This window comes from Planococcus citri, chromosome 5 (assembly GCF_950023065.1).
Source record: "Planococcus citri chromosome 5, ihPlaCitr1.1, whole genome shotgun sequence".
NCBI lineage: Eukaryota > Metazoa > Arthropoda > Insecta > Hemiptera > Pseudococcidae > Planococcus > Planococcus citri.
The window spans coordinates 26,803,230-26,826,585 of NC_088681.1; the positions used below are offsets into that span (position 1 = coordinate 26,803,230).

General features: G+C 33.0%; 4 protein-coding genes across 7 annotated transcripts; 1 reads left to right on the forward strand and 3 right to left on the reverse strand.

The window, feature by feature from the left end:
* Nucleotides 1-1,102: 1,102 nt before the first annotated feature.
* Nucleotides 1,103-3,726, reverse strand: LOC135849244 (oocyte zinc finger protein XlCOF7.2-like). The gene is made up of 2 exons (XM_065369575.1): nt 3,434-3,726; nt 1,103-3,177 (listed from the first exon to the last, which is right to left on the reverse strand). Exons 1-2 carry the CDS (start codon nt 3,444-3,446, stop codon nt 2,528-2,530), a joined length of 663 nt encoding a protein of 220 aa, XP_065225647.1. The 5' UTR covers nt 3,447-3,726; the 3' UTR covers nt 1,103-2,527.
* Nucleotides 3,727-4,249: 523 nt separating this feature from the next.
* LOC135849242 (uncharacterized) lies at nt 4,250-6,791 on the reverse strand. Its single transcript, XM_065369571.1, has 3 exons — nt 5,887-6,791; nt 5,650-5,802; nt 4,250-5,555 (listed from the first exon to the last, which is right to left on the reverse strand). The coding sequence occupies exons 1-3, from the start codon at nt 6,409-6,411 to the stop codon at nt 5,019-5,021; spliced, it is 1,215 nt and encodes a 404-aa protein (XP_065225643.1). The 5' UTR covers nt 6,412-6,791; the 3' UTR covers nt 4,250-5,018.
* Nucleotides 6,792-7,237: 446 nt separating this feature from the next.
* LOC135849240 (soluble guanylate cyclase 89Da-like) lies at nt 7,238-18,975 on the forward strand. Of its 3 annotated transcripts, none has more exons than XM_065369570.1 (12): nt 7,238-7,384; nt 11,017-11,222; nt 11,534-11,733; nt 13,943-14,307; nt 14,424-14,665; nt 14,774-14,881; nt 15,236-15,404; nt 15,495-15,641; nt 15,726-15,879; nt 18,345-18,454; nt 18,536-18,625; nt 18,706-18,975. In XM_065369570.1, the coding sequence occupies exons 1-12, from the start codon at nt 7,367-7,369 to the stop codon at nt 18,769-18,771; spliced, it is 1,875 nt and encodes a 624-aa protein (XP_065225642.1). In that variant the 5' UTR covers nt 7,238-7,366; the 3' UTR covers nt 18,772-18,975. The 3 variants fall into 3 exon arrangements, with proteins under 3 accessions (XP_065225642.1, XP_065225640.1, XP_065225641.1); XM_065369568.1 differs by lacking the exon at nt 7,238-7,384 and adding an exon at nt 9,729-10,674; XM_065369569.1 differs by lacking the exon at nt 7,238-7,384 and adding an exon at nt 9,729-10,674 and having other exon boundaries at nt 11,540-11,733.
* Nucleotides 18,847-22,837, reverse strand: LOC135849243 (trypsin-1-like). Of its 2 annotated transcripts, none has more exons than XM_065369572.1 (7): nt 22,649-22,837; nt 22,145-22,286; nt 19,974-20,136; nt 19,654-19,871; nt 19,358-19,563; nt 19,215-19,269; nt 18,847-19,134 (listed from the first exon to the last, which is right to left on the reverse strand). In XM_065369572.1, exons 1-7 carry the CDS (start codon nt 22,706-22,708, stop codon nt 18,995-18,997), a joined length of 984 nt encoding a protein of 327 aa, XP_065225644.1. In that variant the 5' UTR covers nt 22,709-22,837; the 3' UTR covers nt 18,847-18,994. The 2 variants fall into 2 exon arrangements, with proteins under 2 accessions (XP_065225644.1, XP_065225645.1); XM_065369573.1 differs by having other exon boundaries at nt 19,358-19,560; nt 22,649-22,836.
* Nucleotides 22,838-23,356: the final 519 nt, after the last annotated feature.

Below are 23,356 nucleotides of genomic sequence, written 5' to 3' on the forward strand. Positions count from 1 at the left end.
CTATTTCAATACTCGGTAACATCAACTGACAGCTTTATTCGATTCCAAATCCATTAATATTGTAGAAAAAGTTATCATCTTGTTTTATCTCAGTATTCACACAACGAATTAAAAGTTCCATCAATAATATATTCTGCATTTTTTTTTTTTTTTTTAAATTAAGATCGCGTATGGTATCATATTTCTTTGAATAAATTTCCCTCAACATTATGTATCCTATCTGATTTAAATTTACACGATTTTTTCGTATATCAGAATTTCACCAAAAAGGGCTGGTTATCCATAATCCATTCTACGTTAGTCACTTCCTGGTTCACGGACGCACGTGTTTATTTCGTTTCAAAAATATACTTCTACAAAGGAAGATGTTTTTAATTTTTTTTAGTCTACGGTGTTTCAACCCGCAAGCCCATCTTGGTCCAATAATAAACATGTACGTGTATATTTATCAACGTAGAGCGTAGTACGAGGAGTATTTTGAGTCATTAAAGAATACTGTATGGTTGGTAAATGCGCAGGTACTGCGTATTCTATATTTGAGTATTCGTACTGAAATTAGAGATTCTTCAACGTTGGTTTCCTGCTTTTATTTCCCTTCATCGTATAACTTCAAAATAACTACCCGTGAAGCTTTCTCGATGTCGCAAACCTACCGCAGCCATTTTAATTGGTGAAGGAGTCGACATCACAATACAATCCGAGTAAAATAATATAACGTAAGAAGATTATAAGCAGTATTTTATTTTTAGATCGTAGGTAATTCTCACCGCAGATTTCTTATCTCCGGAACGTATCTATCAAGTTGGAAAAAACAAACAAATTTGAACAAATAAATAATAAATGTATTTTTTTTTCAAAAATCAAATATCAATAACCTTAACAGAAAAGTACAACAATTAAAATCATCATAATAATTCGTACTTAGATAATCAATTTTTAAATTTAAATGTGAACACGTTTTTTCTATTCATTTTAGAAATTAATATAACCTTTTTTTTTCTCGTATATTGTATACACAATAATAAACCAACGTAAAGCTAAAAAAAAAAAACAATATAATTATATAAATTTTTATAGAATTAAAAAAAAATAAAGAGATTAATTAAACACAACTCCTTTGTATTGTAAATATTTTCCGAGTCGAGTTATTGAAATATCAGTTCATCAAGAACGAACTTAATTTGGTCCAGTTAATGAAAGTAAATTCGATAAAAGTTATCTTTAATTAAACACGAACACCTGCGGAAAAAGTAAATCACATAATATCGAACAATGTGACGTTAAACTAAAAAGAAAAAAAAGAAAAAAGTATGAAAGTTTTTGCACCAGGTACATAATAGGTTTGTTCTTTTCACGTTTACTTTTCTCACTAGTGTGCCTTGGTGTACTGCACTGGTGTGCGTGGTGTACTCGACTCACCACACCACTTGCACCAGTGTACAGTGGTGGTGTAAAATTATTTCGTGATGTTCTTTTCAATTTTTCATTTCGTTATCACTTATCAATCAACATCACTTCCGAAGTTTGGATATTTTGAGAAATGAATAAAATTTGAATTAAGAGGAAATTGTGAAGTTCATTAACATGTTTTATTAAGCATCGCTGTATTTGAAACAAAAAAGTGGTTTCAAACCAATAAAACAGAACAAAAAAAATGATCGAGTTCCGAGTTCCGAGTTTCCTTGAGGCTTGAATTTTCACTGTTTTCAGATTTAAAACTTTTGATTTGAACCAAAAAAAGCATTAATCTCTTGTTAATTCTTTCGCCGCAATGTTTCTTCAATGGAAAGTTTTCAGAAAATTTTCTCCTTAGATTTCCAGAAGGCAAACACTTCCCTTTGAAAATTTTAAATTTCCTATCAACATTTTCCAGATGAATTTTCAGCAACTTTCCATGGAAAATTTCCAGCCACTTTATGGAAGACGATTAAAATAGCTAATTAATGAAATAAAAATTTTAATTGAAATTGAAACGAACCATCAAATAAAAAATTCATCAGGAGAGAATTGATAACGTACACCACTTTCGGCACTCTTCCTCGCGAGCAGGGTAGGATTGTGAACACTTTTGGTGTACACCACTCACACCACGATGATACACCATCATGAAAAGAACGCGTGCAATGTTACACCAGTGTGTAAAGTAGTTGAAAAGAACGGCAAAACGTTCACGACGTTCACTAGTGAGAAAAGTGAACGTGAAAAGAACAAACCTAATTATTAAGCTATTGAAAAGTATAAAGTTTGGTGTGTCCATTTATATACTCGTAGTATTTCAAAATGAGAAAAATAAAACCGTCGAAAGTATCTTAATAACTATATAATAGTCATACAGATATTAAGAAGATCAACTCGTAGAGGGAAAAAAAACGTTCATATACTTAAGACCTAGAACATAATAATTGTTCTAATAAAATAAAGAGGTATTAGCTACGTAATTTAAACAGCAGGAACCCTGAACACGAACTAAAAAGAAAATAGTAAACTTCGCTTAAAAATCCACAAAAACCGCTTCAAATGAATAAATTTAATTTAAATTTTTCGACTGTTTTTGCATGGTGGAGGTTCGTACATTAGGATAACAATTTAGAAAACACGAACTGCCCGGTTTGGAGGTATGAACGTCCAGATAGGCTTGACGAGAAAACACTCGATGACATGTGGGGCATTGGTATTTACAATTATGTACTTTATTGTTATGTCTTAATAAAGAAGTCTGAAATTTGAACGATTTGCCACAATCGCGACAGAAGAATATTTTACGGTTCTTTTCGGCCGTATCCGGTGACTCGGCTATAGTTTGGGAAGTGCTACTGGCTTCGACTTGGACTTCTTTTTTACGCGAAAGTTTGCTTTTTTTGGTTTTGGTTATCTTGGTTGGCGTGATGACGAGATGATGAGGTGGCACTTGGAAATCGTCGTTGGTTAGCAGAGGTGAAGAGTCTAGTTTTTCCGAATCGTTGCGTTTGCGTTGGTTCATGAGTAACGGGTGCAAGTCGTATCCTAGCTGAGGATAGAACATGGCTACGTGAGAGGGAGACATTTGTGATTTGTTGCATTCTATGAATTCGAATGGGAAGCTTGACGATGAACCTGAACCGTCCAGATCGCTTTGATCTACGTCTAGATCAGGATAGCATTGATCCATACTTGAATACAGAATACTTGATCCTATATCTGTAACAAAATGATAAAAGTTATTACATCAAGTTGAAAGCATGAAATGAAAAAAGAATCGTAAAAGTTTAATGATTTTGAAGCAAGTGTTCAAAAACCTGTCCGTGGTTTGTGCAGATAAAGATACACAGACAGATTGGTTGTCGATTTCATTAGCTATCTACTTTTGACACTGGTGATCGTAGGAATGAAATTCAAGGTGCTCGAACTAAATGAATACAACATAGAAACACGTATGTATGAGGAGTATACTTGCCTTTAAAATTCATAATTGTTCAAAGCTATTTTCATTTTAGTGTTGGTAGTGGAAGTAGCAGAAGTACAGAAGTAGAGTAGATCCAAAGTATGCACTGAACAATTGTGATAACGAAATTTTTACCAAAGAAAACAGTTTGGTAAGATGATCACGTACGGTTACACATTGCACTGAACAATTATCAATTTAAAACGTTGGTGATTGAAAAATTTTCAAATTTCTTTGCATAGATTCGTGAATTTCATTTTTACAAAACATAAATTAGATAAAATTGAAGTACCAATGTGATAATTAAAATAATAATTGTACCAGGTGTGTGGGTTAAATTTGATAACAGCTAGAATGGTGTGATTTTCCTCCTGAAGAGTGTATTGCAGTTGGTTACATATTTTGATTTTTTTTCTCGCCGATGATTCATTTTCAAATTTTCATGGCCCATGAATGATTGTTTGTTCAACTTTAACTAGTATCGTTCCTCAGTTGCTTTCCTGTCTACTTCATTGCAATTAATTGAATTAATTCATAATTCATTGCGCATCCAGTCCAGATGGCAGATTCCAGTGCCCTTTCCCTCAGACTCAGATATTAATTGCTGCAGATGAGTGAAATTAATAATGATATAAAAATCAAGGATCATTCGATGTGCGAACTTCGAAGTGCCCCTTGTGTATTCGCTAAATGAAATGAAACATGAAAAAATGACAAATGAACGGCTTCCAAAATAAAATAAACCGCGAGTTGAAATTTTAGCTTTCAGAAATCCGAACAGAACTCAGAAGAACGCAAAAAATTAACGAAAACATCAATCGACACGAATCATCCAGAAAGCATTATTTATTTTTGATTTTACGAATTGGAAAAAAAAGAAATTACAATAAAATTATAATACAAAACGTAATGAAAATTAAATTACTGCTTTATCACAATCTGTTAAAATTATCACAGACAGGAAACCTTTTCAAACGCCACCGCCTTCAACGTTCATAACCACACATTAAACTATAAGTACAAATAAAAAGAAAAACCATAAATGAAAATTGAGAAAGAATATAAACATTAAAGTATTTTTCAGAATTATGCAAAAGTCCAACCCCCTCCCTCCTCCCATACATATAGTTCATAAATATAAAATTCAACTACGACTTCGTTAAATGAACTAACAGCACTTTTACTATCTGGGGATTAATTAACAAATTTCGTGAAAATAAAGGTGTTGTAATTGTAATCTAACGTGATGTATAAATTAAAGGAACTCAATGTAAAAATTTAAAAACAAAGTACCTAAATTTAAACGGTAGGTTTCACAACTAAATTTTACTTCTCAGAAAAAATCATGCATTTTGCAAAAATGCGCAGAAAACAATATTCACCGAAGTGATTCGGGGAACTAGGTAACAATTTTGGGTAAATTTAAAGTACTTAAACCAATAAGTATAATATCGTACTTCTATCATTCTATCTCGAAGACTCGATCATAATAATAATGGCACACATTCTAAATGCGAATTGAATTCTACAAAAGTGATATGCGAACGAAAAACAACACTCGTTAACAAAAGTAAAGAAAAAAGTGCAACTTTCGGAATTAAAATTTGTACTCTGTTTCGTTAGTTTCATCTTTATGAACGCATATTTGATGCGATTTACTGCAATCGTGATGTTTAACTATTTCGAATCTGAAATTACAACTGCCATCTACGAAAGACGTTCGACGAATATTAGGTATAATGTCACCCCATTTGCGACAAAATTTACAGTACATTTTCTTCGATTCTTTATCGTATTGCAACCAGCTGAACAATTCCATCCATTTGGATTGAAAATGGCCTACTCTCTTAGGTCCTATGAATTGGGGTGGTATCACATTTGTATAAGGAATTTGTACGGTGTTCTCAGAATTACTAGAGTTGGCTTGAATAACCGAGATTTCTTGGCTGGATGAATTTCGACAGTTTACCGACAAGGAAGAATTTACTCTTCGAATGATGACTTTTTCGTTTTCAGCGTTAATGTGTTCGTTAGACGAGTAATTATTAGATTTCTGTGCCGAGTATTCAGTATCAGGGGATGCGCTGTATGAACGATGAGGGTTGGATTTATCATCTTCGTAGACTCGTGAGTTCTGAAATGAAAACACACTCATTGTGATCAGTTTCGTGCTCTTTTATGAACAATTTGTACGCACGTAATTGGATACTGAAGGTTAATACGCTTACATTATGATACCGATTGACCGATTCATTTCTGCAAAAAGTCTCCATAGAGTAATCCATCGGATCATCTTTACTGCTATTTATACGATCTGTGCAATCTATTGCTTCTATTTTTCTAATCACAGGTGAATCGTAACAAGCCGATGGCGAACCACACTGTAACATTTAATGCATAATGAATCAATACGAAGCTGAATGAAAAAATCGTGAGAATAATACAGATAATAAAGAAAAAGGCACCCTAGGATATTTCGCTTCGTAATCGTCTTCGTATTCTTCATCGAAGTTCTCACTCATTCTACCATTTTCTTCGTACTTCCTTCTCTTAGGTGAAAAATGTTCGGTATTCTGGCTTCGTTTCATTTCTTGAGATTGACTCGAAGGATCGCGATCGGTTTCACAAACGTTATCGCACAGACCTCGAACCATAAGGGACTTGGCAGTATTCAGGATACTCTTAATTCTATCATGTTCCACGTTCACTTCGCCTCGATACATGAACATCAATATTGTTTCCAATTCTTTCTTTTTTATATCGGTCAAGAATACAATTGGATGAGGATGAGTGTTATTTAAAAATAATGATTCGAAATACGGACTACATGCTGACAGAATTATTTGATGAGCTTTGAAAAAATGCGTCTGATTGAATTCTTGGCATACAAGAGTAACATCGACCAGAGACTCGTGTTCTAGGAATTTGTAAGCGATGTCTGTGATAGCTTCGGTGTGACTGCCCCACTTTAAGCAGTACTGCTCATCCATGGTTAAATGACCGCAATGGATTACAGCAAATTAAGTCGAGTTATGTTCCGCTGCCGTAGTCTTATTCAATTTTACTAGATTTGATCAGTTGTACGAACTTTTACATAAATTCGGTGGATACAGATTCAGTGAACGATGACACGATTACTTGATTAGATTACAGCCAAGGAATGAGAACGATTTCAACCTACGTGTTATACACTAATTACTGATTAATATAACATTACTTAAAGTGTACTAAATGCAGAATTATATTCATTTAGGGTGCGAAAATTTTCCGGGTTTTACACTTTTTTAAAAAACCACCGAAACAAAAATAATGATAATTTTATCTTTGTTTTACGTTTGTTTACGAAATCTAGAACATGGAGTCGTCTACAGCATGAAACTGTCGCGTTCGGCTCCGACTCCGCCATCGTTAAAAAATGAATTTGCTCCGCAGCGCACGCGCAGTAACGTGTTGGATCGTTATCGCAACTGGTTCGCGAATTTTTTTTGCAAAATTTTTTTTTGTTTTGTCTAGTTTTGCCATTGTTATTGTTTGCACTATTTTTGCACGAAAATGAAATGAACTGATAAGCAAAGAATTGGAGAAGAGACGATTTTATTTCAAATTTAATTTTAATTTTGGTTTTAATAGTGAATACTGAATACTGAATAGTGATACTGAATTATACAAAAAAAATAAAATGCTTGGTAAGGCTCCTATCCTCAATCGATAAGAATAAATGAATAAAATTGCTGTTTGTGTTAATATACTTTATATTGTGCACAATTCCAGACGCCGTCAAAACTGTGAATTTGGACCAATTTGAGAAGAAATCCTTTCAACAAATGAACGAACTAAGATTAGAAAATTCGTTGTGTGATGTACGTCTCAGCGTCAATGGTACTATCATGCCATGTCACCGGTTAGTTTTGGCTGCCGCATCTCCCTACTTCAGAGCTATGGTCAATGGAAATTTTAAAGAAAGTAATTCTAATTCCAAAACTATTCTATTGAAAGTAGAGCCCTGCGCCGCCGCGCCGCGCCGCCGCCGCCACCAATTTTTCACACATTTTTTGAGCCGCCGCCGCCGCTTTAAAAATTTTTGAAGCCGCCTTGCTCGGCTGAGCCGATTTAAATCACTCAAATGGCAAATTTCAGGGAAATTTTCCCCATATTTTGGATTTTTTCAAGTGGCTAAATTTTTCAATTTTGCCACACACTACCTAGATTGATTTCTCTTCTCAGCTTTGAAAAGAATGCTAAATGCTTATTTGAGAAGCTGAATAATTTTCGCAAAAAATTTGTATTTTGAGGTAATTTTATGATTTACGGAAAATTACCTCAAAATTTCAACCTTTGTAGCCGGCTGAGCCACAGCCGAGTAAAATTTATGCCGCCGCCGAAAACGTCGGCTGGAATCGGCTACGCCGCCAGCCACAACGCTGCGCTCACCATAGCCGCCGCTGATCATTTCGTCGTCGGCGCAGGGCTCTAATTGAAAGGTATTGAAACAGAAACATTCCAAGAGATCCTGAACGCCATGTATACAGCTAGTATCCACTTTCAGCCGAGCAATGCTTATTTCATCTTGAAAGCTAGTCGCTTATTGCAACTGAAAATTATAGAAAACGCATGTGTGTCTTACATTATGGATAATCCTAAAATCCACTACTTGGTTGACACCTGCGTATTTGCCCAAAAAATTCATAAAGATGAATTATACTCGACGTGTATCTCGTCTGTAGCCGACAACATTGTCGAATATAGTAAAACTGATTCTTTTGAAAAAATTTCAGTCAATGTTTTTGAAAACATTTTAAGAAAAGTTGATTTCTCTAAACACGAAGAAGAATCGATAACTTTACTAATAATGAAATGGAGTAAAAAGAATAATCCCAAGCGTAAAGACATTCAAATGCTTCTAGATGCTACAAATTTGAAAACCACCTTCTCATTGAACTCATCGGTGATGTCTCAGCTTTTGGTTACCTGCGACGAGAATCCTATAAATGACAATGATGTTGAAGATAATGTAAAATTACATCGTAATAATTCGGATTTACTCTTGAACTTTTATCTAAATGCTATTGATGTAAAAACTGGAGAACGTGGATGGAGTGTTCTGAAAACGAACGTTGGTTTGAATAAATACGTTTTATCCTCGTTCTATCCGACAAATTCGTATCGAAGAAAAGTTTGTAAAGTTGGAACGAAACTGTATTGCTTTGAATATTTCAATCATATGGGAGACAGAAATGTTTTTTCATATTACGACGAAAATAATGCCAGATTTTCACTTCCTACGCCGGAACTTTTCATTGCTGATTTTGAAATGGCAGCTAATGGAACATCGATATATCTTATGGAGAAAAGTACGTACTTCTCGGCTTGGCTTTACAACTGCGAGTTTAATACTTGGAAAAATATCGTGAAGAAAAGTGATAATAGGAGTATGTATTGTCAAGTTTCGGCATGTACTTTCTCAGACGGTGCTTTTTACATAATTGCGACGAAAAGTACTGATACAATATCCAGGGACTATATATTCTCAATTAATAGCGAAACATTGAAAATTGAACAGTTAATGAAACTATCACCGAGTTCACGCAAAAATTCATCTCTTTACGTATTCGGTTCTAAAGTTGCGGTATTTGATTGTTCTCGTGACGCAGGTATTGAAAACACGTTTCAGATTTTAGACCTCAATGAAGAGTTCTTTTTTGATTTGAAGAAAATGAAGGATCGTCGTCCGGAAGTTTGCATTTTTCATTACAAGGACTCTTTGTATGTGGTGGAAAACGGTGGAGCTATGGCTTCAAATGAAATATGTGATTTGTGTTCGGATGAGTGGACTGATTTACCTTATTTGCCCCAAAAAATCACGATTTCGGGTACGAATGATGTGGTGGCTATCGGAGAAGTGTTTGGTGTTGAAGTAAATGCTCAGTGATGAATTATTTTTCTGAAATTACGTTATTGAAAAAGAGTTCTATTTTTTTATTTTTTTGGTACTTATTTTCTGGTGTTCGTTTTTTTTTTTTTTTTTTTTTTTTGTTGTTGTTATGATTAAGTCGAATCTGTCTTGTTTTTTTAATTATATTAGAATGTACCTAGGTAACCATAAAACAAACCTTGATTCGAAGTTATACTTTTTATCAATTTACCAATTGCGAGGGAAAACCTCTCAATTTTTTATTCAATTTTTTTCTGAAAAAAATCGACGTTACCACCTACTTCTAGGTATAAAATTTTCTGTCAAACAATTATTTTAAGAATAGTTATCAATTCAAAATAAATGTGTGTATGTATTAGTGACAATCAATCTTCCTTCAAATTACAGAATTCATTTAGATTTTTATTAATGCCATACACATTGATTTGATGGGTAATTCAATAATAAATGCATAGATTTCGTCATAAGTTCATTAAATTCTGAACATGGAATGAATGTTCAACATGGTCAAAATACCTAAACAACGATTGAATGCTCTCAAGTTTTGAAAAATTAATCGAGTAAGTAGGTAAGGCAATATGATACCTATTACTTACATCGCGGATATTTACCCATCAATTTATATTACAATGAAAAATATTTTGAACTTCCTCCCTCCCTCTCATCCTCATACTATTCCACGCGCAACACCCTTCTTTATACTACCTACTACCTAGTCAACGATAAACTAATTAGGCAATTGAAAAAACCACACCATCGTAAAATTAAATTTGTCCAAAAAAAAACAACAATATACTCGTAATATAAACGATATAAAAGTGAAATCGATTTTAGCGCATGTTCGTCATAAAAAACACCCCTTTAACCACCGGAAACCATTCGCACTAGCAGACGAATTTTCACAAAGATGGAAATAAAATACATTATAGCTAAATTTTACGTATGAAAAGAATTAATTTCTCTCGCTTGCCTAATAAAATAGTACATTTTTAGAATTTTAAACAGATATAGGTGACAAACGTTTATAACTAGGTTGAGGATTTAATAAACACATAAAAATACGAACGAAGGTTGCAAGCAACTAGCAGTGATTTCTTCCAGTCCCTGTCATCCTCTTAGTAATATTTTGCAAACTGCTACTATGTCGTCGTGTCTTGTTTCGCTTTTTATCTATTAAATTCTGAAATCCTAGTACGGTTATAATACTTTTACTTTTTTTTTTTTTTGAGTAATTGAAATTTGTGATGTGTTGAGAGTGAGTCTGAGTACCTGAATCATAATGTATGGCATGTTATTGGAAAGTGTTCAATATTTCATTCAGGTTAGAAAAATTTATACATTGTTGTAATATTGCTAATGCACTTTAATTTCTAATATTGAATATAATTAGTGAGATAATTACTCGTTGCTTAATATTGGTCGTAATTATATAGGCAGTTTTGTATTTAAATAATGTAGTCTGAATTGAAGCAGAGCCAAAAATAATATTTCGGCAGATTTTAATTATTTTTAAACGTAAAATCACGTAAAATTTCTAGTCAGGCCCATTTCAAAATTTTGAACGATTTTTCTTTCAAGTTCTCTGTTGATATATTTTAATTTAAAATACCTACCTACCTATATTTCCAAAATAATTTTTAATTCATTTGATATCTTCATACAGATGAAATATGGAGAGAAAATATGGAACAGTGTATTAAAAGAAACTGGATGTAAATATGTGGTATTCAATACTCATCAAATGTATCCCGACGAACTGATGCCTAGCTTAGCTGCCAATTGCGCCAAAATAATAAATAATAATTCGACAGCAGATGATTTTATGTTCTACTTCGGGCAATGTTTCGTTCGATACCTGTCTAATTTTGGGTAATTATTTATAATTAATGCGAAACCCCTTTCTAACCCAACGTAGTCTTATACCTATCTGCAATTACTAGGCCTACCTAATGTTGATTATAAAGACTTTGCATGCGTAGTACGAGTAACTCGAATGCGTTTATGATGCTTATCGCGTAGAATAGAAATTAATATTGACCTAAGAAATTAATAATTCAATAAGTATGAAATACATTCAACGAATCACATAATACACACATCGACATTGTTTTTACAGTCAATGATTGTGGTTCGAATGAATAAAAATTTTTTTAGTGGGCTATTTGTCTGTATGATTTGAGTTACAGTTACGATGAACCTATCCGTGCTACCGGTAGGCATTTTTTGGATTTTTTAAAAAATGTCGATAATTTACATCTGCAAATGAGATTCTCGTATCCCAAAATGAAGAGTCCTTCTATGTATATTACGAATTTTGACGAAAATGGAGCCGAATTGGTGTATAGGAGTACAAGAAAAGGATTCACTCATTATTTTACAGGTTTGTTGGGAAATGTGTTTGCACGTTTGACATCTTTGAGAACAGTATTTTGTAAAAATATGGACTACTAGGTTTTCGATTGGCTCTTTTTTTTGTAAGTGTGGGGAATTTGGGATTATAAATCAATTTTTTTAATATCTGGTAGGTACCTATTAAATCTTGATCTTCACTCAACAAATCTAACTACGTACATTAATACACCTACCAACTAATTTAAATTTGTGCAGAAATGAAATTCATATTAGAAATGAAAAAAAGTTTTGAAACAAAATCTCTCATCTTTAAAAGTTGAGGCTCTACCGAAGGTCATTTTGAAAATAAAACATGAGACACATACACTCGAAAAATACCCATAATTTTCTGTTTATTTGTCTCTTGTCATTAAAAGACTACATTTTTGGCCGTTTAAATAATTCTTCTTTAAAAGTAATTTTGTGAGAAAGTTTAGCATAGGTACTTTTCATATCAAATTAGTTTTCCTTATGTACTTTCATTAATTTCAAAGTTTTGTAATTTCGTCGTGGAACTTGGTTCAGTTTGGAATTTCACTATTTTATAATTGTGATTTCCACATGGGAGTCGAAAAATTTACATCAATGTACACGGTGTCCTAAAAATCACGAAATATATTTTTTAGAAATACCTATAGGTAATGTTTTTGATTTTCATGCAGAGTGTCCCAAAAAAATTTCTCCTCATCGAGGGGAACGTCATCTGACAAGGGAACCTCTTGAGGTGTCACACTCCGATTTGAACGGGATCGCGATTTTTCGAAAGAGCATAGTCTAAAACTCCCAAAACCAAATTTTCAGCTGCCCAAGTTCATTTTTCGATTGTTTTTGACGATTTATGCTTTTTTAAAAAAAGTACGTACTTGATCAATAAACATGGTCAAAATAAGTCCCAAAACTAATATTAATCACCCAAATCCAAATTTCATCATTTCCAGCCATTCTGGAGCCTCCAGCGCGATTTTTCAATTTCTCCAGAATTTTGAATTTGCTCCAGAAGGCGTGAATATGAAGTTGGGCAGCTAAAAATCGAGTTGTATATTACACTCGACCTGTTTAACGAGTTTATCCACATTTGAGCCAATTTTGAGAGTGACACCTGAAGAGTGGTTTGTTGAGGTGTCACTCTCGCTCCTAAACGGCTGGAAATGGTAGAATTTGCACTCCGAGGGTTAGTTCTTGAAGAAATACAGCGATTCGCGCAAATTTCAAAAATTTCCTCACAAACGGTTATCTTTTGATTTTTTGGATTTTTTAATTTTGAAAAAATCTGGTCAAAAAACCACTTTTGAGGTGTCACACCCAAAATCGGCTCAAATGTAGATAAACTCGTTAAACAGGTCGAGTATAATACACAACTCGATTTTTAGCTGCCCAACTGCATATTCACGCTTTCTGGAGCAAATTCGAAATTCTGGAGAAAATGAAAAATCGCGCTGGAGGCTCCAGAATGGCTGGAAATAGTGAAATTTTGATTGGGGGGGGGGTTGGTTTTGGACAAACAGCAATTCGCGTGAATTTCAAAAATTTCCACACAAACGAGAAACTGTTGATTTTTTGGATTTTTTAATTTTGAAAAAAGCTGGTCAAAAAGCCACTTTTTAGGTGTCACTCCCAAAATCGGCTCAAATGTGGATAAACTCGTTAAACAGGTCGAGTGTAATATACAACTCGATTCTTAGCTGCCTAACTTCATATTCACGCCTTCTGGAGCAAATTTAAAATTCTGGGGAAATTGAAAAATCGCGCTGGAGGCTCTAGAATGGCTGGAAATGGTGAAATTTTGATTTGGGTGATTAATATTAGTTTTGGGACTTATTTTGACCATTTTTATTGATCAAGTACGTACTAATCGCCAAAAACAGTCAATTTTGAATTTTCAAATATTCGCCAAAAATCGAAAAATGAACTTGAGCTGCTGAAAATCAAGAGGTTCCCTTGTGAGATGAATGAAATCAATGCCTGAGTGATCGAGAGATTCAATCCCATTTTAGTGAGGCTTTTTACTTCAAAAAAAGATTTTTAATCTCAGATTTGGAGTTGAAAATGTGCAAAAATCTCCGTGAAAAAAATTGACTATAAAATGTAGAAGTTTTGGAACTTTATAGCTGCTAAAAATGGTGTCAAACGTGCTCAGAACGAGAAAAAATAGTTTCCTGAGATGGATAAAATTTATCCCAAGATATTTCCAATTCCAGGCCAAGTTACCCAGATAGCAGAAGAACTGTACAACACCTTGATTAAAATCACCGTGCTCGAAGAAGGTCACGTCGAATCATCGCCTCAAAAAATCATAGTTAGATTTCGTTTAGATTTCGATAACCGGCAGTACCTAGCTACACGAATCAATTCGCAAACAATAAACCGAAAACTAGATCCAGTCCCATGCAGCGTTCTTCTGAAATTATTTCCATTCGGTTTTATGGCCAATAAAGATCTCATCATAACAGGAATAGGAGAAAAATTATACCAAGTCTATGGATCCAAAACACTGATAGGCAAACCATTTTCCGAATGTTTTAGATTGAGAAGACCCAAAGGTATTCCTTTTACATGGAATAACGTGAGTTTTCAAAATTTATGCATCATTAATTATAATTGAAATTATAATTTCTTCCATCTTGAATCCTACAAGTTTTGTTTTTTTAATATGTACTTACCTGCTGATGAATTTTACAGATCAAGTTCCTAACTTGTATTACATTTGAAATAGAAGTCCTACGTAACATGATGGGTCGTATAACTGCTCCACCGCCTAAAAAAAATGTCGAAAAAATTGGTCGTGGAGTGGTCATCAAACCATCTGAAATTACAGCTTCTTTAGATCGTAGAGTAAGCCACGGTACGAAAAGTATTCTCCTCAAGGGTCAACTTCTGTACGTACCGGATACCGAGATAATTGTATTTCTATGTAGTCCTGTGTGAGTAATTTTCCATCCATAATTTTCACCTGTAGAATTAATTTAGCAACATTATTGAAACATGTCACGTTATAATCATTCCAAATAACGATAGCGATTATTTTGCAGAGTAAACAATGTTGACGAATTACAATACGCTGGTCTGTATCTGAATGATTTCAATTTACATGGTCTAAGTAGGGAATTAGTTTTAGCTGGATGGCAACACTGTTCCAAGTGAGTGTCGAAATTCTAACTAAAGTCATTATAGATGCCTATGAATATGGTGGAAGGGGTCGTTTATTGAAATCTTGAATGGAATTTTAATACTTTAAAATTAATTAAAATGCAAATGGTATAGAAACAATAAAGCATTGCTGGTAATTTGGTATTTATCATTGATTTTTTGTTCTAATGACTAGAAATTTTTGAAAGAACACATCAAAAAATCCTTGTCAAAAATTTCTAATTTAAATTAATTTCTCAATTACTAACTTGAAAAATTTCAAAAATTGTTGTTTTTTCTACGAAAATGTGATGATTTAAAAATTTATATTTCATATTCATCAATACGTACTATTTATTCTTCAGATTAGAACTGATGTGCGAGCGAGCAGAACAAAGATCTCAAGAACTGGAAAAAAATCACGAACTACTCGATTGGTGGAAAAAACAAGGTGATGACTTGCTATACTCGATGATACCTAAATCAATAGCGCATTTACTACAGAACGAAAAATCCTATTTGAATACGTGTACTGTAAGTTCCCACCTATGTACATCACTATACCTATTCTATTGTCTCATTAAATTAACACTAGGTAATCTTCACTGTACCATCTTATTTTAGAATTGTGAGATGGTTTCGGTAATGTTTTGCGAAGTGGTTGAATTAGGATCAACTAGCACAATGCAGGGCGTAATGGACGTAATAAATTGTATGAACGCTGTGTTCACCTGTTTCGATACTCTTACCGACCGCTTTGATGTGTACAAAGTAAGTGCGATCCAATAAAAAGATAAAACACCAGAATATAAATTGAATTTACAAGCTTCATTACACATTGTTGACGTTACAAAGGTCGAAACTGTCGGTGACGTGTATATGGCTGTCAGCGGAGCACCCGAATACACCGAACATCATGCTCAAAATGTTGTCGATTTGAGTATTTGTTTTATACAAGAGGTTCATAATTTGAAAGTACCATCGGCAGTTACCATAGAAATTAGAATAGGTGAGTTTTTTCTGATTTTATTGGAAAGAGGGGAGGGGAATGTTCAATTTTAGCACTTCGATCCTTCCCCTTTTAAAAAAACGTTTAATCGAATATTTATTAAAATTTTTCGGGCAAAATGGGAAAATGTGTGAAGATGATGATAAAATCTGGTGGGAGGGAGGGGGTGATGTATCTAAGACGGGCTGAGTGAGATAGGTAGTCGATGAAATTATTCATTTCATTTCATGTTTTTTTTTCAATATTTTGGTCTCAAGTAAATCGATTTTTTGAGGTTTGATTAATCGAATTTTGATCATAGTCGAATTTGGATTGAGAGAATTTTTTCAGCATTATTTCTCTTAAAGGAATTTAAATTTTTCAACGTGATTTTTAGATTCATGGCTCAATTTTGAACTCTGGCTCTTTGCCATATTTTCTCGCTATAAAACAATATTGGATTCTCAAAATAAATTTTAAAAAAAAATTCAATTTGAATTGAATTTTATTACAACTAAGTTTACCACCAGGGGGAGGGGGGTGGGTGGTTTTTCAACTTTTTAAAAATTTGATGGAGCTTTAGCAAAAAATCGTGACCAAATGACCTCAAAAAACCGTGGGAATGATTTGAAATTGTTAGGTAAATGTCCAACCCATCTCCCCCAACCCTCTCCTTCTCACAGACGAGATCTCGACAAAGTGTGTAAATTTTGACAATTTTTCAACAACTTTTTCAATTTTCTAATTTACTTGGAATTTGTGATTTTTTTTCGTAAATTACTTAAAGGTATTTCTTTGTTAGTTACTGGTTATATTTGGTAAATTACTGGTAATTTTTTTGTTAGATTACTGGTAATTTTTTGGTGAATTACTGGTAATTTTTGGTAAAATACTGGTTATTTTTGGGTGAATTAGAATTACTGGTAATTTTTTTGGTAAATTACAGATAATTTTGGTAAATAAGGGGTAATTTTAGGTAAATAACAGTAGTTTATTATCACAAAATCATCATAAATTTTTTAAAGAAGCATTTTTCATTCTGAAAAATTGAGAACCCCTAAACCAGGCAATTTTGAGTTTTTCTAATGATCATAAAACTTCAGAAGACCACTTGAAACCCTCCCCCCCTCCACCCAAATTGCTTGAACTCACATTGGGGAGGTTAAAAAATGACAAAGAAATTTGAAATTTCCTTACGTATTGTTGATGTCATTCGGTAATCATTTTTAGCCAGGCTCGCTATCTACTTGCTAAAAGTTTTATTCCCATCACAATTTTACTGATTGAGATGAAATTAACGGGGAAAGTTCCTACTGCAAATAATTCCTAAAAATCAATAATTCTCCGTAATGAACCTATTATTTTCAATGTTTACAAGACCATCTATCGAATCTCAATTCGCTCTAAAATATTGAGTTGTCCTCGAATAATATTTTTTTTCCGCCAAAGGTTCTTTTTTAATGCTAGGTGCTAAAAAAACACTAACTGTAAGTAAGTAGGTACTTTATTGGCTAAAAGTTGATCTAGTTTTTTGGGGGTGTGAGTAGGGGGAAGGGCTCAGTCCTTCGTCCCTCCAATTTTAGTGACAAATCTCCGAAAAACAATGGAAAAAATTATCTTTTTTGGTAACTTGTACTAGAATGGAGTGGATCGTTTTTGCATGTTATCTCAAGTAGAAGTCTCAGTGGTGTTTAATTGGACTTGAATTAACGTATCGAAAATTTTAGACCCCCTATTCTTATCAAAAATCAAGGTTCATGACTTCAAAATTAAAAAAAATATATTTTTGATACTTTTTCAATAGTCTTTTAAATTTTACCAATCATATTTGAATTGAAAATGAATGAAGTAGGTACATCTCCAGCATCCAAAAAAGTGAAAAAAGGTGGGAAAAAAACCTTGAAAACACTCACTGAGACCTGGAACCTCAGCATTTTTCTCACAAAATACAATGAAAATTACCTACCTGATTTCACTCAGAAATTGATTTCAGAAATAAATTGTTTATTTGAGAAAGAAATGTTTATTAAAAATAGAAAAAGGTTTAGTTTTCAATAGAAATCTTGGGTTAAAACAGGTGATTTTGTACAGAACCTCATCCAAAATTTTTGTCGTAATCAATCTCTCCCCCTCCCCCCCACAAAAAATTGAGAAAAATCACAATTTAATTAAGTATTAGTGTAGTAGTGGAATAAAAGTGTACTTCGCTTCTAATTCACAAAAATTGAAACCAAAGTTCTTAAAATACACCAAAAATTCCATAGGTGAATAAATTGAAAATAAATTGCTGAAAGTTGACAAAAACGTTTAAAAAGTTGATGTTTTGATATCTATTTATTGAAATGCTATGAAATGTGATCTTGAAAAAAATTGTAAGTTTTTGTTGAATTTGAACTCAAAACATTCATTAACTACTCGAATTTTAATATTTTTTCTTTTAGAGAAATATTGCGTTAGTTTTAAACCACTTTCTAATTTTCCTTCAGGAATTCATTCTGGGCCAGTCGCTGCTGGTGTTGTGGGTCTCAAAGTACCTAGATATTGTTTATTTGGTGATACAGTCAATACAGCTGCTCGAATGCAAACTACTAGCATGGTAAATATATCGCCATTTTTAATGTTTTTTTATGCATTAAAGAAATAATCGATTGTTTTGACCCGATACGATGCATTTTAGCCTGGAAAAATTCACGTATCTGAAGCTACCAGAAATTTACTTCCTGATGATAAATATATCACCGAATCTCGTGGATTGATCCCAGTCAAGGTGAATTTTCGTTCATTTTTTAGAAAAGTTGAATCGAAATGTTCAGCACTGAATTTATCATTTGCATATTTTTTAATTAGGGGAAAGGTGAAATGGAAACATTTTGGATCACTTGTAAAGAGGATAAAGATGCCAAAGCAGAATAGTTACGAAAATTGATTCATTATTTAACGATTTTGCTACCTCGTCTTATACCAAAGGATCAGTATTAAAAGAACAAGTCCATTTATAATGTAATATTTAATTACTTAGTGCATTTTTCAAAGTAGTGATTTGTACAATAAATACTTAATAACATAATGAGATCAGAGAACGAATAAATAAGTAAATAAATTAATTTGTAGTCTCTAGTGCATTGCAAATAATTATTTATTCGTAGCTGCTGGGTTTATAAGGGCATGGGCAAGCATCAGCTGTATTGTTGTTGAGCCAGTTGAGGTAACGATTGACTCTGGTGTATACTCCGGGGTAATTCTTTTCAGCACATCCTTCTCCCCATGATACAACTCCTGTAATAAAATTCAATATTATTATGTGTTTAATAAAATTGAAATTAATTTTTTCTAATCTAGATTTCAAATATACGAACCGACAACATAGTAAGACGAGCTGTTGGCTATTTTCAGAGGTCCACCACTGTCTCCCTGTTTTTTAAAAGAAAGGTGAATTATGAGCATAATAAAATAGGTACCAGAAATGATTTTTCCTTAAAAAAAAAAATCTTAAACTCACTTGGCAAGAATCTTTTCCTCCTTCAGCGTGTCCAGCACACATCATATTTGGTGTAATTCGTTTCTCACCATAACCAGTCTTTTTGCACTCATCGTTAGTAATAATCGGTACAGAAACTTCTTGTAAAACTTGCGAAGACGAACCACCAGCTTTAGTAGCACCCCAACCAACCACAATTCCATCCATACCAGAGAATGATTTTCCTACTTGAACAAAAACATTTACATTAATTTCCCATCCTAATACAAAATGAAATCAATCGTGCTTTGAAAATGTACATTCACAATTTCACATACCTTCAGTTGGTAAACAAACAGGACTAGGGTAATCGGCGCTTTTGCCCAATTTCACATCTTGATCCATTTTAATAAGGGCGATGTCGTTATTGAAAGTTCCAGAATTGTAATTTTTATGTTTGACGATTCGTTCGACTTTTCTCGTAATGTGTTTGCTTTCGGTATCGACACTTCTGTCATGTTCCAATAACCGAACAGTGATGTGTTTCTTGTCAAAGCTGCGCATAAATAGATTGTAGGATTTTGTAAGAGTTATCGTATTGTATTCGATGTATCTGCGGATACATTATGTATAGAAAATTAGTCGTTCTCTATCTTACTGATGAACACAATGAGCCGCTGTTAGGATATATTTCGAATTTATCAGGCTACCGCCGCAATAGAACTTTCCTTTGTAGTGGAGTTGAGCTATCCACGGGTATTGATTGACATATTTGACCGTGCTACCTCCTACGATTCTCGTTTGTCTCACTCCGCCGCATTCTAATAAACATAATCAATCGGTTTACTATATTGTACACGTTCCAGCATGTAAATTAACCTTGGTTGTTATGGCGCGAAAAATATCACGCTGTTCGACGTATGTACGAGTACTAAATGATCAATGTTGTCAAAGTGAAGAATAAAATAAGTGCTAATTAGTTTTTTGTTCGAATGGATTGATTATACATATATTTTACAAAAACGTAGATTGTGACCCAAGATGGGTATATTTTTATACAATCGATGTTTTTGATCCGAATATTGAATTTGATCAAATGTTTATTCGAGCCTGAAAAAACTAAAGAACATGTCTTCGTGAAGGAGGGGAGGGGGAGGAGAAAGGAGAGACCCGTTTCATTGCCAAATTTTAAGTGGGTATTTTTTTGGAGGAGGGGGACGAGGGGGTTGTATTGAGGCTTAAATTTGAGACAGTTTCCTATAAATCGTTCAAATCATAAAATTATGGTATGAAGTTGGAGAAAAAAATCATTGCTCCAGCAAACAGTTGAAACTAGAATTGAAAAAAAAATCAATTGCTCCCAATTATCGTTTTTATTTTATGATGAATTTCTGTCAAAGTGATAGAAAAATAATCTGTCCAAACAGAAAAGTTTTCTGATTAATTTTTCAATTTTTTTTTTAGTTGCTGAGTGCTTTTTTTTTAGCAATAAAACATCAAAACACCTCCAATACAATTGAAAAAAATAATAATTTTGAAATTTAAAACTTTTACACTTTCCAAACTACAAATTCAATTTCTTTGAAATTTCTAGGAATCTTAAATCTAAAGCTCAAGAGAAATTTTCTATTTTGTAAATTTATTTCAATTTTTAGAAAAATATTAATTTTTTGACATTTCTATACTTGGAGATGTGCAGTCTGAAAAGTGAAAAGTGAAAAGTACTTTTCTTCCAATGAAAAGTTGAAAAGGAAGGTTCCTACTTTTCATTTCACTTTTCAGTTTTCACTGAAAAAAAAGCGAGTGACCAATCAGTTTACTCATCAGAGAACACTGACCCCATTAATGAAGTCAAATATCAAGTTTCACTCTCTGCACTCCTCCACCTTCGCAATTGCATTTTGATATTTTTCACAACATTTTTTTCAAAACAGAAAAACCCCAAAATTTTAGAGGCTCTAGAAAGGCTCAAAAGTACCACTTTTCGATCAAGTAGGTGAAAAAATATAGTTTTGTTTTTTGTGTGTTTTAGATAGGCAAAAAATGCATCAATTTGAAGCTTTTTCAGAGAGCTTTAAAATGAGACTCACACGATTTACTTTTCACACTTTTCAATGAACTTTTCACTTTTCATTTCACTAAAATTACTTTTCTGAAAAGTGCACATCTCTATTTCTACTGAATACCGAAAAAATTTTGAAATTATATTTTTTTTGTTACTTAAGTAAATTTTAAATTAATTTGTCTACTTTTTGATTTGTTTTTGTTAAAAGAGACAAAATACAGTTGTTCTGTTTATCTGTTTTTTTTTCGGCTGTAGAATAGAATTTACATTTTACATTTTTAAAAATATATTTCATCAGCAGAACACCATTTTTGAAAAATCTTCAGCAGAAGCTTTAAATTTTGTGATTACGAAATTAATTGAAAAATATTCGAATGTGTAAACAAATCCACTAGGTATATCAATTTGAGCTAGCTTATTTTGAAAATTTTATATGAATTTGGTTTTGCCAAATTATACATTGTTAATTTTTTGAGCATTTTGGTTTTCTTAAAAATTATTTTACGATGATTCTAAAAGTTGGCATTCAAGATTTTTGAGAATTGAAAAATTCAGCCATCTAAAATAAACTTTCAAATTTACATTTTTACAACTTTTTGAAAAAAATCCGCCAGTTCAAAATCATAATGATTTTTGAAAATTAAAATGTCTTCTATTTTTATACAAATTAAAATCCCAAAAATATAGAGTTCGTGGGTATTTCAATTTTTTTTTTTTTTTCAATTGATAAACATTATTTTTTCTTCTTTATTCTATGTACTTACCACAAGCTGGACACGTTTTTGGATCAATTGGTGTTGGAGCTGGTTCTGGTTCTTCGGTGTTTGAAACTCCAAAAATACTTTCCCACCATGATATGTACTCTGTTAATCCTTTGTCGACTGGGACTTCGATTACAGGGTTGAACTATAAGAAAACAAGATGGCTTCAATTATTATTACAAACCCATTACTGTTTAAAATAGATGAACGAATGAATAAATGGTACAAAAAATAACTGCTAGTATAGGTATCAATAGAAGAGTAGGCCAAATTTTCGAGAATATGAAAAAATTACGAAAATATTTCAGAGTCAGATTTAAGTCCTTATTGACTTAGATTTACAATTATCTGAATTCAAAATATTAACAACATTTTAACTGGTTTTATGGACTTTGAACATCACATCTGCAATAATTTTTGCAAACCTAATACCATAGGTAACGTATTTCTAACTTATACTATGAACTAGCAGAAAAAAATCACGTCATGATACTAGACTTTTCTTACCGCCTGTTGACTCGACACTGAAACATACACCAAAACCAAAGCGAAACTTAATTTAACCATTGTCGTTGGTACTATAGACCCGAATTGTATGTAATTCGACTACTGCGAAATATTTGACATATAACCATCCAAGAAATTCATTATATATATATGAATTGCGATTCGACTACTTCCGAATTTACTATCTTATCAGCAGCATGTCCAAGACATAAAGGTTATGGTCGATGGTCAAAACCTTTAAAAGATAACCGAAGAAGCTGAGCACTGCACAATAGGGGCAAGGCTGAGGCTGAGGAAGTGGCTACACTGGCAAGATGCAAATGCACCGAGTTAAATTCGATGTTCGCTATTCAATGTTATGTGGGTATTCAAATATGAAAATAAATTGCAAACTTGGAACGTTTTTGTCGTAGTGTTTTTACGAAAAAAAAAAAAAAGTAAAATTGATAAGCAGACCTACATTTCATTGAAAAATATTGTCTTTTCTAGGTCACAGACGTATGGTAATTAAATAATTATTGATTATAGCGACGGCGATTGATTGATACGGACAGAGTTGACTTTTTTAAAAGATAACGTTAAAGCGATCGTTTCATTTCCTGATTTTTCCCTCAGTTTGTGCTTTATGTCTCGTCATAGGTTTATTGTGACAGTATGGTCATCATAGGTGGGTTTTCAATGTGATGTAACTCGATAGCTCGTTGTGAA

Excerpts from the sequence above, each read along its gene's own strand:
- LOC135849242 (XM_065369571.1), bottom strand. The coding sequence starts at position 6,411 with ATGGATGAGCAGTACTGCTTAAAGTGGGGCAGTCACACCGAAGCTATC. Across the intron at positions 5,803-5,886 it reads ACGAAGCGAAATATCCTAGG|TGTGGTTCGCCATCGGCTTG; the intron begins GTGCCTTTTTCT and ends TAAATGTTACAG. Across the intron at positions 5,556-5,649 it reads CGGTCAATCGGTATCATAAT|AACTCACGAGTCTACGAAGA; the intron begins GTAAGCGTATTA and ends TTTTCATTTCAG.
- LOC135849240 (XM_065369568.1), top strand. The coding sequence starts at position 10,633 with ATGTATGGCATGTTATTGGAAAGTGTTCAATATTTCATTCAG. Across the intron at positions 14,882-15,235 it reads GGATGGCAACACTGTTCCAA|ATTAGAACTGATGTGCGAGC; the intron begins GTGAGTGTCGAA and ends TTTATTCTTCAG. Across the intron at positions 15,880-18,344 it reads TACCATAGAAATTAGAATAG|GAATTCATTCTGGGCCAGTC; the intron begins GTGAGTTTTTTC and ends ATTTTCCTTCAG.
- LOC135849243 (XM_065369572.1), bottom strand. The coding sequence starts at position 22,708 with ATGGTTAAATTAAGTTTCGCTTTGGTTTTGGTGTATGTTTCAGTGTCG. Across the intron at positions 20,137-22,144 it reads AAAAACGTGTCCAGCTTGTG|AATGCGGCGGAGTGAGACAA; the intron begins GTAAGTACATAG and ends TATGTTTATTAG. Across the intron at positions 19,872-19,973 it reads GCGGCTCATTGTGTTCATCA|CTTTGACAAGAAACACATCA; the intron begins GTAAGATAGAGA and ends ATTTATGCGCAG.